Source organism: Drosophila nasuta, chromosome 3 (assembly GCF_023558535.2).
Source record: "Drosophila nasuta strain 15112-1781.00 chromosome 3, ASM2355853v1, whole genome shotgun sequence".
NCBI classification, from domain to species: domain Eukaryota; kingdom Metazoa; phylum Arthropoda; class Insecta; order Diptera; family Drosophilidae; genus Drosophila; species Drosophila nasuta.
In genome coordinates this window covers 35,165,411-35,180,334 of record NC_083457.1, presented here as the reverse complement: position 1 = coordinate 35,180,334, position 14,924 = coordinate 35,165,411, and the positions used below count along the sequence as shown (strand labels likewise).

The 14,924-nt window shown below is 43.4% G+C and overlaps 3 protein-coding genes across 4 annotated transcripts; 2 read left to right on the top strand and 1 right to left on the bottom strand.

Annotated features, from left to right (window-relative positions):
- Window positions 1–5: 5 nt before the first annotated feature.
- On the top strand, window positions 6–6,189 carry LOC132788850 (alsin homolog). Of its 2 annotated transcripts, none has more exons than XM_060796483.1 (5): window positions 6–2,598; window positions 3,097–3,706; window positions 3,767–4,939; window positions 5,358–5,509; window positions 5,579–6,189. In XM_060796483.1, the coding sequence occupies exons 1-5, from the start codon at window positions 294–296 to the stop codon at window positions 5,800–5,802; spliced, it is 4,464 nt and encodes a 1,487-aa protein (XP_060652466.1). In that variant the 5' UTR covers window positions 6–293; the 3' UTR covers window positions 5,803–6,189. The 2 variants fall into 2 exon arrangements, with proteins under 2 accessions (XP_060652466.1, XP_060652465.1); XM_060796482.1 differs by having other exon boundaries at window positions 5,576–6,189.
- A 251-nt stretch (window positions 6,190–6,440) lies between these two features.
- Window positions 6,441–8,677, bottom strand: LOC132792347 (pyruvate kinase). The gene is made up of 2 exons (XM_060801663.1): window positions 8,092–8,677; window positions 6,441–8,037 (listed from the first exon to the last, which is right to left on the bottom strand). Exons 1-2 carry the CDS (start codon window positions 8,585–8,587, stop codon window positions 6,611–6,613), a joined length of 1,923 nt encoding a protein of 640 aa, XP_060657646.1. The 5' UTR covers window positions 8,588–8,677; the 3' UTR covers window positions 6,441–6,610.
- A 5,593-nt stretch (window positions 8,678–14,270) lies between these two features.
- Window positions 14,271–14,922, top strand: LOC132791609 (endocuticle structural glycoprotein ABD-5). The gene is made up of 2 exons (XM_060800611.1): window positions 14,271–14,414; window positions 14,488–14,922. Exons 1-2 carry the CDS (start codon window positions 14,403–14,405, stop codon window positions 14,830–14,832), a joined length of 357 nt encoding a protein of 118 aa, XP_060656594.1. The 5' UTR covers window positions 14,271–14,402; the 3' UTR covers window positions 14,833–14,922.
- Window positions 14,923–14,924: the final 2 nt, after the last annotated feature.

Below are 14,924 nucleotides of genomic sequence, written 5' to 3'. Positions count from 1 at the left end.
GCCGCGGTCACACTTGCTCGCAAAACCATCACAAAAATAAAAACTTGTAAGAATCTAATTGGTATTGTATTTGGAAACGCGTTCCCGTTGCAAATTTATTTGCAGCAATTGCAATTTACACATTTATACGACAACGTGAAGAATGCTGAGCTGAGCAATTGGACGCGATGCGAGCAGTATGTGTGTTTGTGTGTGTAAATAAGTAAATAAGAAGAGTGCAGTTTGCAATTGCGTGTTACAAAACTGGAAGGAGTCACCCACGAAAATAACAGCAACAACAACAACAAAATACAATGTCCAGTTCCCAGTTTGAGTCTGGTGAAGCATTTGTCGTCTACTACGATGGTCAGGCGTTGCAGCTGCAGTGGAAGGGGGTACCGCCCTTGACACGATCGCCCGCATTGCGACTTTGCTCCATAGGCGTCGATGAGGTGCGGGAGACGGAGGCGGGAGGAGCTTCAACTAATTGGCTGTTACTGCTGACCGCCGATCAATCGTTGTACTCCGCTCAGCTGCTGCCTAACAGCAAGATGCTGGAACTGTGTCTGCTGCGCACGGACGTGGTCGACGTAGATTTCTGTCGTGGGAATCGTCAACTATTTGTGGTGCTTGCCAATGGCAGTGTGGAACGTCAGCTCATTACGGGCAACAGTTATCGACCTAATGCCTGGCAAACACTGAGTTTTGATCCGCTCGAGCTGCACGACGAGGGCGTGTCTATGCGTCGTGTCTGTTGCTCTGCACAGGGCGTGGTATTTGTCAGCGTCAGCGGCGCCACCTATGTGCTGGGCAGCTGTGGCGAGGTCTTCAATGCAGAGGAACCGCGGCACATGCGTCTATGCGAGGAGGGTAAACAACTGCTCGACTTGGCCGCCGGTGATGAGCATTTTGTAATGCTGCTAGCGCCGCATCAGCTCGCAGATGATGTACTCCAGCTGCAGCAGGAACAGTTACCCGACGAATCGCAGGCAGGATCCCTCAAGTCACTACACAGCGGCAGCTCGGAGCACAGCTTCGCGGCGAATACGCGGCATCTACTGCAACAGGGTTACTCCTTGCTGCACACGCAGCTCTTTACGTTTGGCGCCGTTAATGGCGGTCTGCTCGGCACCGGGGATCACATACGACGTGCGCATGTGGCGCGCTTGGAGAAGCTAGACGGCATGGGCGTCTGCAGCATTGCGGCGGGCAGGCAGCACAGCGTGGCACGCACTTTGGACGGGCGGCTTTATCACTGGGGCCTCAACAATCGCGAGCAGCTAGGCGAGGATCTAAGTTCGCCTATGGAAATCTGTCTAGCGGAGCAACTGACATCGGAGCAACAGACGGCGCTGGAGGCCACCTGCGGTGACTATCGCACGCTGCTGCTGAATGCAGCGGGACAAATACTACAAACCTTGCCACATGCTCAATCCCAGTCCAGCACATATGAGCAGACGCTGCTGCATCTGCAGCTGGGCGCCGCATGGCCACGTCAGATGCGTTTACTGCACTGCGCCGGCGGCTATACGTTGCAGAATTGCCGGCAATTCCAGCGACAGTATCACTACTTTCTCAGTCACCTGGAATCGCAGCTACAGCTGCTGCTCAAGCAACGTCAGGCGGTGCAAACGTTGCTCATCTGGGAGCTGCCAGCTCTGGCGCCGCTCTTGTTGCAATGGGAGCGTATTGTGTGTCTGGTAACGGCGACCTTGCACTCGCTAGAGGGCTTCTATCGGGCGGACTACGTGCAGCCGGCGGATCTGTTGTTCATCTGCTATCATCGCGAGTACATCGAACTCTTTGAGGGCTACACGCGTGCCTACTGCGATGTGCTGTCGGTGAATGGATTTGGGGAGGCGGTGGCCACCATAGCAGCTCCGCCGTTGAGCAATCACAACCCGCTTGCCGAACTGGCCGAGGAGAGCTATCTGACACGGCTGTTCCAGCAGCCATTTGGTGTCTATCAGCAGTTCATACAGTTCATGGAGCTGCTAGTGAAGACTCAGCCGGAGTACGAGGAGCACCGCCTGGCGTGGTCGGAGTTTGCGCGTCTCAGTTGCATTAGCCAAGAGTTGGCTGTGAATACCAAAGAATTCTGGAGCAGTAAAGAGTGCACGCCTCGCATTGCGCATCTGCGCGAACGGAAACGTCGTGTCATATTAACATCGGCGCTGGTGCCGCTCAAGCTGGACATCACCGGAATTAGCATGTCCAGCAATAGCTTTATACTCTTCTCTGACTTCCTATGTCAGCTGGGCAGCCGTCATCTGCACACATATCCACTGAATGCGCTCTGGGTATGGTCCGAGGGCGAGCTGGGACTGCGAGTAACCACGCCGGAGAAGAGCTTTGTGCTGCTCACCCGCAAATCGGAATCGCGCAAGGTTTGGCTTGATCAGCTGCAGTCGAGCATTGTGGCTGCTTTGGGGCGACCCTTGGGCAGCCCGGTGCCCAGCGTGCGCTCCGCGGCCTATGAGTACAGTCGAGAGCATCCCAAGTATGCGAGGGTCAAGGCGTGTGGCACGTGGCGCAAGGGCGTGCTGCATGGCAACTGCTATCTGGAGTATCCCGATGGTAGTGTCTACTGCGGGGAAGTGCATCACGGCGTCATCGAAGGTGAGTAGCCATTTAAAGTCAGTATATTTGTTACATGAGGGATAGAAGGGAATTGTACCTTAGTGACTGTCGGGAATGTACAGAACAACTAGAAGAAGGCAGTTCTAAGACCTTAGAGTAATGAAATTAACTGCCTCTTTATCTGTCTGTCTTTCCGTCTGTATTTATAGCTAGATTTGTGACAATAATGCTATAGCTATGTATTACGTCTATCTTTTGTGTCTTCACTATAAGCCAATTCCTAATAATTTTTAGCGCTGGACTCAATAAAATTAGTTCCAATGGTTCTGTAGTTTAATAGATTTGCTTCTTTAACAACGGTATAAATCCAATAACTCGCTTAATTTGGTGCATTTGATAATACCCGTATAATGAATGATTTCTGAGAATTTCGATGCGAAGTAGCAGTAGCAATAGTTTAGAATTCCCCGTTGGACAATCGAGTACATTCAATTCACTGTTTCTTTTCAACTCATTTAATAAACTCCTTTTCCATAGGTTACGGCAAGATGGTCATTCCCTCCACTGGAGTCTATGTTGGCAACTTTAAAGGCGGACGGTTTCATGGCTACGGCGTTTACGAGATCAATGGCAGTGGCAATGACACGGAGGTATATGAGGGCAACTTTTGTGAGGGACTCTTCCATGGCCATGGCATGATGCGCAACAATCGCTACATCTATGTAGGCGAGTACATGGCGAACACACGTAGTGGCTATGGCGTCATGGAGGATCTGCTGAGTGGCGACAAGTACATGGGCATGTTTGCGGACAACAAACGCTGTGGCATCGGCAGCTGCATCACGAATCGTGGTGACTACTTCGAGGGCAACTTTGCCAGCGATGATCTCACTGGCAACGGTGTGGCGGTCTTTGAGAACGATTATTACTACGAGGGTGAGCTGACGCTGCAGGGACCGAATGGGCGTGGCGAGTATTATATGCCAAGTGGAGATGCAGGCACTACTCTGGGCGCTAGTGAGGAAGACGATGACAACTATGAGCTGATTGGCAACAAGATGTTTGGCCATCTCAGCGGCAGCTGGGAAACGGTGCGCATACAAACTGGTGAGCTGGCGCTTAATCGTCGCTTTCCCAAGTATCCCAGGTGAGTAAAGAAGAGCTTTCAATTTTCAACAATTCACTAATGTTTACTGTTTGATTGCAGCTCACTTGGTCGCATGCTGGTGGATCACAATCGCAAGTGGCGCGCATTGTTTCATAACTTTGAGTCGGATGTGGCCAATTGCAGCATGATCAGCAGCAACAGCAGTCCCTTGCTTAATCTTTCCATGGGCACGTTGAGGAAGTCGTCAAAGACAACGCTGAGCACTGCGCAAATCTGGAGCTGCATTGCCATCTACATGAACAAGCAGCGGGCACGTGAAGCGGCCAAGCCAGGCAACTATTTCAGCAACATACTGCTGAGTTTGCCGCTGCCACAAAAGTCGTCGTCGCCATTGTTGCCTGCCTCGAGCAGCACGCCGCCATCGCAGACCTCTCTGAGTGGCAAGCAACAACACCAACCCACGCTGAGTATGCTCAATTCGACGCCGCGTCGCATTCACTCACAGGAGACGCTGTGCCATAAACTGGATCAGCTGCAGCGTTCGGATAGTTTGCTCTCGATTGGCCACAACTCGACAATGGACACGCGCAGCTTGGCTAGCTTTGGACTGGACGAGAGTCTGTTGAATCGCAGCTACAATGGCGATACTGGCGCTGGCAATCTGAGCAGCAGCTTCAGCGGTATGACACACAACCATACAAACCACAATAATAATAACAACAATAACAACATATCAAAGCTGAGGAAGAACAGCAACTGCTCGATCACATCCACAACCTCGACGACGAGTGCAATGCTGGAGCAAGTGCCCAGTTTTGGCATGGCTTCGCAACTCACGGAGCATGATGTTAGCTGCATACGCTTGTACCTGGAGCAGGCCTTCAAGGATCGCCATCATCCGTTGTATGCGCTGAACGAGCGCATTGCCAACTGCTTTCATTACTCGTATGGCTATTGGAAGGTGAAACCCACGCCCATTCTGGCCAAACAGGCGATGCGGGAATGGGAATCGATCTCGCGACGTATCTATCGTTTTGTGCGCAAAATGTTTCCTGCCTTGCCCGAGGATTATTGTCATCTGGAGGGCACCAGGGAGGTGATCTCACACATAACGCTGCTCTATCCACTTGTGCTGTCCGAGGGCATTTATTCCACACTCTTTGTGCTCTATGCCAACAAGTATAATCGCAAGGATGAGATCTACAGACAAAACTTGAATCATGCCGAGAAGCTGAGCGATGACGAGCTGGTTCAGTTGCTGGGCCATGACAGGTATGTACACAGAACACAGAATTATCACAATCTTTACGATTGCGATTCTCTAAATTTGGGATTTGTGTTGTTCGCGATCGTAATTTATTATTTTCGCAGTCGTAGAATTCCTCTTAAAAGCCATTAAAGCTACATGCGCTAAAAATTAAGCATAACGAGGGAAGTTTGTGGAGTAATGAAATGAGCAAACACTTTTATTGTTTGTAGCTTTTTTAAGTCATTGAACTCGCCTCGCTGTGGATATAAATAATTGTAGTAACACTTCATTCAGCAGAGGGATAACAATAATTTGTGAGCTTCGCTTGATGACGCGCTCTAGACAATGTGAATGTATTTTTTACCTGTTTTACCTGTTTCCATTGTCCCATTCGGTCGAATTTATTAATGATCTTCACTTTTGCTTTCTTATGTTTTGCAGTTGTCTCAATGCTGTGATGCTGGCCACGCAATTCGATGCCGCAGTGCAGACACTCAAGCAGCTGCAGGAGAAGTTTAGTCCTCAGGATATGTTGACTGTGATACAGCGCAGCATGGAGCTGCTAACTGAAGCTTATGAGCACGCCATGGCCGGTAAGTAAATCGAATAAGACTTGTTCATACATGACTTCAATTAATTTACTCATTTATTAATTGCAGCAGCAAAGGGATCCCAACTGAATGCCGACAATATGATACCGCTATCGATGCTGTGCATGCTGCGTGCGGCAGTGCCGCATTTAGGGGCAGAGCTGGCGCTCCTCGATGACCTGACGGGTGGCCCCAATTTCCAGGCCGAAATGAATGGCATGGCCGGCTATTGCTACACCACGCTGAAGGCTGCCTACGAGCATGTCACAATGAGGGCACTCCAAAGGACACCTTGAACTCGAACTGGAACTGGAACTCGAACTCAGACTCAAACTTAATGCGCGTTTGTGTGTGTGCAGTTATTATTATTTTTTTGTTATTATTGTTATGGCTTTTTATGCAACGATCAATCTACGAGTATAGTGGCTAATTTATGCATCTTAAATGAAAATATATATTTATGTAATCGTTATATTGAGACTGTATATAGGCGAATCCATGTGCAACTGTTCCCATAGCTTAGGCTTAAACACTTAACTGTACAGTCTTTTGAAAGGTGAAAGATCTAACGATCTAACTGTGTATAATAATTCATAATAGCTTACAATTTAAGACTAACACATTCCCATTAAATAAACTATTTAAAGCGACGCAAAGTTGATGGCATTTTTTTGATTTATTTATTTAATATTAAAAGATCTAAGTAAGGAAAATCGTAATTCAAATTACTCAACAGCAAAAAGAAGTGTTGAAATGGAAAGGAAAGAAAATATATGAATAGGATTTTAAAACGTTTAAGTCAGAATCAGGTAAACTTTAATTTTGAATTCGGTTTTAAATTACTAATTTTCAATATATAAACTTTATTTAAAATGTAACTTAAATACGTATTCTATTTTGAATAAAATTAAAATAATTTTCTTTTAATTAGCGAATAATTTATTCTTTTAATTAAAATAATTTAGGACCTTCTTAACGTCTTAACGAATTTTCTTACACACGTTTAACATACTTTTCTTTAAAAACCAAATTCTTATTCATTACATTTTACCAGAGAAATTTGACTGAGTTTCGTGATTTAACTGTTTACCTGGTTCACCTGGTTTAATCAAAAAAGTTTTGAGCCGTCGGAAACAGGGAAGCGGACAAATGTTCCACGAAATGCAATTTATCAAACTTGTAAATCAAATACTTCTCTGGAAACGTTGTGCCCGTGTCAGAATTGTAAACCAATACGATGTGCTCTCCATGTTTGGCAATCTGTCGTGAGGCCAAATAGGCCAAACCAAACACAGCTTTGCGGAATATGTTCCGACGATGATCTCGAAAGGATTTGGTGCGAAACGAAAGCATTGTGACATTGTGATAGAGCGAGACGTAATCCTCCGCCGAGCGCATGTGGCTGACAAACAAAATCGAAGCTTGTGGCCGAAAATGCGAGATCTTCTGAACCATGCGTGTGGTGACACCGCAGACGACAATGACCTTGGCTTGGACCTCCATGGATGCAGCTACAATTGCCCGAGCAAGTCCATCGGCTCCCGTGTGCGAGGCATCGCAATGCGGCATCTTGGAGAGCGCCGCGACTGCAATGTGATCGAAGATGGCACTTTGCAGAAAACTAAAGTAAAAGGAATGTCCATTGTTGTCCGATTTGAATACATATTTGTCCGGATAGTAGAAGGCATAATAGTAATGCGATGGATCCACTCGCAGATTCTCCTCATTAATTGTCCATGCATCCAGCAGTATGGGCTTCTTGGCCGCATACGCCTGCTGCATAAAGCATTCGGCATTGGGGCACAAACGTAAAATATCCGGAATGTTCTCGGGATTGGCCAGCTCCACAATGAAGCCATCGTAACGCTCGGCAATCCAATTGAGCTCACCATCGCAGCCCTTCATCTCATTGAGCACAACGCGCGTATAAAGACGCAGACCATCGCACTGCAGCGACGACATCACCTTCTCCATATCATCGACGTAGGCGACGCTGCCCGAGATGTAGGAGACAACCACATTGATTCCCACCTCACGAGCGAATGTCAAGTCCTCGATCTCCTCGTAGGAGACACGAAAGCGACTGCAACGCGCTGGAAACAGCACGGGCATGAAGGATTGCAATATGCCCGGTCGACAGACACAACAATAGACATGCTCCAGACGCACCGATCGCACCATCAGCTGTATATCATCGCCCAGGAGTATGATATCGAACTCCTTCAAATCGAAGAGCAGGAAGCGGGCATTCACATAGATCACTTGCGATGTGCACATGCGCGAGTAACTGCGATCCGTGGTCAGCATCACTTTGAAGCCCTTTTTCATCTCGACCGGCGCGGTCATCCGAGGACTCAGATAGCCGGTATATTGATAGCGTGGCGACAACTTGGCAAAGATGGTGGACACCACCGGGAAGCCGTACTCCTTGGACACAGCGATCTCTGCCTCACGCAGCTGCACAATCAGATCCTGATTCTCTTGCAGTGGTCCAATGAACAAATCCAGCAAAAAACAGCGGATGCCAGAGACTATAAATGAGTTGCGAGGAAACTGAAGGGAGAAATAAAGAATTTTTTACTCACGCAGATACGTATGAAAGTCCTCTTGGCTTCGTACGGTGGTCAGTTCAATGCACTTGCGATTCTCGTTCATGGTCATGACGCCAGTTGAGTCCAATATCTGAAAGCCCGTAAAGAAATTGCCCCAACGTTCTTCTTCGAATGGTAGCTGACACATGTCCTCGCTTATATCCTCGTTCGTCAAATCCTCACTCACCGAACACATCGGAGAGAAGCGCGACAAGATCTTCAGACTATGAATCGATGTCAATCTCGCGAAATCCTCGGGATTTCCCTGCACCACATCATCGTCGTCCAGCCCAAATAGATTAATAAACGCTTTGCGTCGCTGCAGCCACGAGAGCAGCTCCTTGGCCCGCAGCACACGTTCCACATCGTAGGCGGTCACCTTGAGGCGTCTGCAAATACTCTTGACCACACGCTCCATATTCCTGGGAGCCTCCGGTGACCCCTCAGCACTGGCTGCACTCACATTGCCCTCTGATTCAATTTCATCCATAGTTGTGGTAAAAACTTTAACGAATTTTGTGTTTTATTTGACAAGTACACAAATTTATAATGTGACAGACTACAGAAATTATATGTAGTTTACTTTTATGGATTGATAATAAAAAAATTTTACAGATTATAAATCAATTCAGATACAAACATTAAAATATCATCACATATCATGAAAATTATAGGTAATAACAAACTTCTCAGCAGCGAGAATATGGCCGATATAGCTATAGGGCTTCATTTGCTCTAATCTCAAAATTCTGTTTGATGACTTGATTAAAAATGCATTCTCTATGGGTGAAATAAAAGAGATTCAATGATTTTACTTACCCAAATGACAGGCATCGTCTTTAATTTATACACCTGTTATTTCTTAAAATATTCTTAATATTAATCTATAATATTTACATTTAAAATATACAAATATTTTATAAAAGTACAATAAAAACCTATTTTAACAAAATAGGTCCATAACTTTGGGAACACAATACTTATGAATTTTATTGAAAATATAGCATATACAAAAAATTTAATACATATAATTCATTTTTCCACTAGCATAAAAAAGTATCTATAAGTTATTTATGATTTGCTAGACGTCTCAGCGAAGAGTTTCCTCTTCAATCGTTTTGCAGATCTTGATTTTTTCGTAGAATTTCGGGCGATAAAAGAAACCGCAACTCAAAGCGCAGGTAAATTTTGTATAGAATTCACGTTGATATGCTTTGTTTTTTGTTTGAATTTGTTTATTTCCGTAATTTATTTGGATGTTTTGTGAAGCGAGAATGTTAAATTTAGCAACGCGTCAAGTGAAATGTTTACAATGTGAGAGAAAGTTAAATGGAAGCTGGCAAGCAAATATGTAGCTAGGCTATATTAGCTGGCTAAGCATCCGAGTTTTCCTTCTTTTTTTTTTTTGTTCCCCTTATTCGCCCCAAACGGGGCCCAGAGCACTTGAGCAGCCGAAGACTGCAGCCGAGGTAGAGGTAGCGAAAGAGCAGGCAGCAAGCGGCAGGCGGCAGGCAGCAAACAGCGGACAGCAGGCAGCATCATCATTCTACGTCCCGAAAACATAAACATTCGGAATGTTTAGAGAATAAAAATTCATATTCCAGGCGAACACATTCCGACTTCCAATTCGTTTCTGTATTGCTGTGTGTGTGTGTGTGTGTTGCTAGCGTTGTTGTTTATTTTCGCTGAGAACTGACAGAAACACGGTCTGCTCTTGGGTGTGGCCAGTGCCAGTTTAGTCTAAACAAAAGCCAAGTGAATTTCCCTAACACAGCCTACACCTAAGCAAACCGCTTGAACTTTGACGTGAACTGCAGCACCGACAACAGCAGCCATCGGATCTGGCACAGCACAAAACATCGCAGCAGAATCCGAAACAGAGCAGCGCAGAGTGCGACTCCTCCCTAATAAGCTATTTTGTCCGTTTTTAGAAACAATTTTCTAACGCAGCAACATCAGCAGCAGCAGCAGTAGCGGCAGCAGCGGAAACGTGTGTGTGGGTGGGAGATGATGATGATGTCTAGGAGGGGGCAATGTGGCGGGCAGGGCGGCAGCAGACGGCGGGAGGACCATGGGAGGCCAGCTGCTGATGGTGAGCATCGCACATACGACTACGTTGAATTGCCGTGCTCGTCGTCGACGTCGCCGTCGTCGTCGTTTTGGTTCGGTTCGGATCGTTCGTGCACTTGAGTTCCGGGCCCGCTCTTTGCCTCTCACTCCCTCCCGCTTGTTGCCCTCTCGCTCTTGCCATTCGTTTCGTTCTTCATTTTCTACGATTTTCGAATAGAATTTTTCAACAATATTTTTTTTTTTGTTTTCTTTTTGGCTGTCTTAGAGTTTTCAAAATTTTGGAGCGTAGGTGCAGTGTGTCGCGACGCGTCAGCGTGTACGGATCGGTGCGCTATAAGTTTTTATCCCCCAAAAAAACTGACTACAAAAAAAAAGGAATATTCCCAAAAATATTTAAACAAAATATATATATAGAAATGATCCGAAAGTTGTGAAAGTTGGTGCTGCAAGTGCTCTCGATAACAAAAGGATACAATGATTGGTATGAAGTGTTCGCCGTCTTTAACTGGCGGAAGTGGGCGTTATTTTTGAGACTGTTGCCAAGTTCCATATGTCTATAGATACTATACACGTACTCGCATACATACTATATTTATGTACGTACACAATTCTTTCGGTTTTCCAATATTTATACTCTCAGCCTTTTGGCTAAAAATATTTTCCGTTAAAAACGCTGAAATATCCAAAAACCAAAAGAAAAAGAAACAGCAGCAAAAAAAAAAAAACAGAAAAACCCGAATAGCATAGAGAGAACTCAGTGCTGGTTGCCGCCTGCCGCCTGTTTTTCATAATTTTTCATCTTTATTTATTTATCGCACACATCTACACACATAGTATAAATACATAAGCTTGGTATATAGTAGAAAGTATAGGTGTATTTTCTCGTGATGTTCTCGTCAATTTTGCATTGCGTTTTGCTTATTTTGCATGTCGTCATTTTTTTGTTTACCCCCTCGCAAGATGTTCGCAATTTCGCAGCATTTCGCGGCCTTTGGAACGGAATGGTAGACGGAAAATTGGCATAAGGAAAAACTAAAATCAGAAAACTAAGAACAAATCACAATTTAATGGGCAGTGCGCGTAGTTTACAACTTCCTTGACTACACAGCTCTTTACTTTTCCCAAATTCTAAATATGTAACGCATGCCACGACATCAGCATCGCCATCACCATCGACATCGGCATCGGCATCGACATCGACATGGGCATGGCATGGAAAGACAGCTGTGTCTTATGTGGGGGAAGTCCATAAAAAAAATATGAGACTAAAATCAAAACCAGCACACAAGTTATAAAAATAAAACTATTTTTGTATGGCATGCGTAGATCAGTCGACGTTTTGAGCAGCGCATTTGCCTTCTTCTTTGTTTTTTTTCGCAAAAGACATCAGCCTCTTGGCACAGTTTTCCAGATTCCCCCTAGTCGAGTTCATAAATCAATCAGGGCAAATTCAATTAATTCAATTCGAATTTCGAATACGAAATTAAAGTTTTGAGGCAGCAATGTGTTAAACAGATATGTATATATAAATCGTATCGTACGAGTACATATATGTAAAGTTCTAGTCGATTTGTCTTTTTCCGCTTACTGCCGTTTTTATTGAGCGACGACAGGAAAGGGAAAACGGCGTATTTACTAAGAATTTAATCATCAATTTACATATATACAAAAAATTCTCCCACACCTGCAGTGTATTTACTTGATCCTACTTCAAAACGGGTGAGTATCTCATTATTTATATTCATTTCGCCTTTTTAAACTCCTTCTTAATGCGATAATCACAGACGACAGCTTAAATGAGGCATTCAGTCAATTTTACGCTTAGTCAAATGATTCATCTGATTCACTAATGACTCATCTTAATTGTGCCGAAATAAATGTATATCTTAAAAGCATAATAAAATCCTAAAAAAAACATACATACTTGAAGATACTTGAACAGCACAATCAATCATAGAATTTAGATCTGTTTCTCATCAAAGCTTTTGATCTATATAGCAATGTGTACATATAACTTGTTCTTCCTCTTCTATGCCATTATACATTTGTGATTATATTTTTTTGTCTGAATTCTAGTTCTTAATAATCTCCACTAAGCGAAAGTGAAGCACAGCTAGTTTCTTCGATATCAGATAAACAAATTCGCATTAATAATGACGCTAATTGTTGGGTAATTAATTCAAATTCTCTCTATACTATAATGCTTTGGCAATTTTCAGAGGTACGATTACCGCCATATATCTATCTACGTATTTAACACTTTCGCTGAACGTATTTAGACAAATGAACAAAGAAATTATAACTGCAAATTCCAGGCTAGGCAACACAATGTGACGTCTCAATTAAAGTGAATGCATAAATTTCGAACGTGTCAAAATACGACGATTCATACATTGTTCTGAAACATTTCAAATACATTTACGTATATTCTCAAAATCGAATTTGAATTTTGAAAAAAATAATTATACTTGCTAACATGAATTGAATTTATTTGTTCAATTTATGAAATTATTAATCTTTAAAGCAAGTCATACAATGATAATGCATATTCTTCAAAATTTAACTACAAAATTGAAATTTTTTGTATTAAAATACTGAAAGATTCATTAAAATAATATATGGTATCATTGATTCTCAATGTCAGCATACATTTAAAAAAAAAAGTTTCCGAATGCTACCGAGATATTTAAGAAATTTTTAAATTAAATATAAAGCCATTCATTATAAGATGATATATATATATTCTGACTTATTCTGAGGATCTCAGTAATTCTTATTCTAATAAAACCTGTTTAAGTACGCACAGCAGACAGTTTAAAAATACATTAATATACATACTTGTTATACCAGCGAATAACAATTAGAATGTTAATTATTGCACAATTGAAAGCACACAAAAAATTAAAACAAAAAAGGTCAAAAATAAATATTTAAATGAGTTACAAATCAAGAAAAAAAGAGAAACCAGTAATTCCGTTATATCGAACAGGCGACTTCTACAACGAACAGTCTATACTATATATTTGAATATATATATTTAAGATCTGTTATTAGTCGATACATGTGTACATTGCCATATATCAAATTTATGTCAGAATACTATATGTGCATGTGGTCAAGTAATAGAATTTCCAGTTCCAACTATATGTACCATATATTGAATTTGCTCTCGATATGTATATGATGTATACTTATATTTTATATATGTACTATATATACTTATTCATATATATGTATATATAGAATCATACCACCCCCGTAATCGGGGCATTGATATTTTTGTAGCATTTCTAATGAAACGAAATTAAATGTATAATTTATTGTTGCATAAACAAAAGCCAAGAAACCGAATCAAAAATCGAACGAAACGCAACCGAAGCGCATATGGCACCTTTAAGTATTTCGATTTGTAGCTTCCCTCCCTCCACCACTCCATCTCTCCATCTGAGGTCTCTCGGGCTATGCATTGTGTTCCTTCGTTTAGAGGGTGCTGGAAAATTTAGTGCTCTCTCTCTAGCACGAACCGAGCCAAAAATAACAGAAATGTTCATTTGTGAGGGCCGCGGCGATGAAGATGTGTGTTTGTTGGCGGGGCACTGAAATTTGTTTATAGTTTTCCTATAAACAATTGCAATTGAGAAGTCTTTCTTTGTTCGAGAAAAATCGAGGCAAACTGCATGCAGCCAATAAAATTCCGTAACCGAAAACAAATCCAAATCGAGGAGGAGGCTGAATCAGTGGTAACAATGCATGCAGAAATGTTGTTGGCGAACCGCATCATAATTTAATCATCATCATCATCATCACCATGATCATGATTGTATTCGACACTCTGGTGGTGTAAGTATAATCATGTTGAATTAATGAGTACAAACCGAAACGCAAGAGCTAAGTAAACAAGTGTATGGAATGTTGCGAAGACCCATGAATACCATTCCCAACTACACTTAACACACGGAGCAGCAATCTCTAGAGTACCGCATCGATTGGCAGCTCGATTATTTCTGTTCCCCCTTAAAATTACCGGGGCGTATGCAAGCGCGCTTAATTGATATTAAATTAATTCTTAGAACGAGTTTCAGCGTGCGATTTGAACGTCTTAATGTATGTCACTGGTTGCCAAAAAACAATCGAAAAAAGAAGTGCAAAAACCGGTAAGGAAGATGGCCTATATAAGACGTCTGCTCAACAGCAGCTGAAGTCAAACTGAGCCCAGCCAACGAATCAACAGCAACATGTTCAAGCTCGTAAGTTTCAAGCGCATGGATAACCCGTCGTGATCCAGACTCATTAAACTCTGCGATGATCTCTCTCTTGCAGTGCCTTAGTGTCTTTGTCCTGTGCATCGCCAGCGCTCTGGCCGCACCCGTTGAATACGCGCCTCCGGTGGCCATTTTGGATTCGATCAATGAGAAGAATCAGGATGGTTCGTATCACTTCTTCTACCAGAGCGAGGATGGCACACATCGCGAGGAGACAGCTGTGGTAGTCGATGCCGGCACCGAGAACGAACATCTCGAGATCAGCGGCAACTATTCGTACTACGATGCCGATGGCAAGGAGGTCGTTGTCAACTACAAGGCCAACGATCATGGCTTTGTGCCCGAGGGTGGCAGCATCTCCAAGGAAATCTCACTGGCCGCTAAGCAGGCCAGCGAGGCATAATATGTGCCCGAGACCGATTACCAGAAACCGCCAAAGTTTTAAGTTTTAAAATAAAAATAATCCCTACAAAGTAAAAAAAAACAATTTGCGAG

Bases quoted from the DNA above. Each gene is read 5' to 3' on its own strand.
- LOC132788850 (XM_060796482.1), top strand. From the start codon at position 294: ATGTCCAGTTCCCAGTTTGAGTCTGGTGAAGCATTTGTCGTCTACTAC. The intron at 3,707-3,766 runs GTGAGTAAAGAA...GTTTGATTGCAG, and splicing joins CGCTTTCCCAAGTATCCCAG to CTCACTTGGTCGCATGCTGG. The intron at 5,510-5,575 runs GTAAGTAAATCG...TATTAATTGCAG, and splicing joins TTATGAGCACGCCATGGCCG to CAGCAAAGGGATCCCAACTG.
- LOC132792347 (XM_060801663.1), bottom strand. From the start codon at position 8,587: ATGGATGAAATTGAATCAGAGGGCAATGTGAGTGCAGCCAGTGCTGAG. The intron at 8,038-8,091 runs GTGAGTAAAAAA...ACTCATTTATAG, and splicing joins GGACTTTCATACGTATCTGC to TCTCTGGCATCCGCTGTTTT.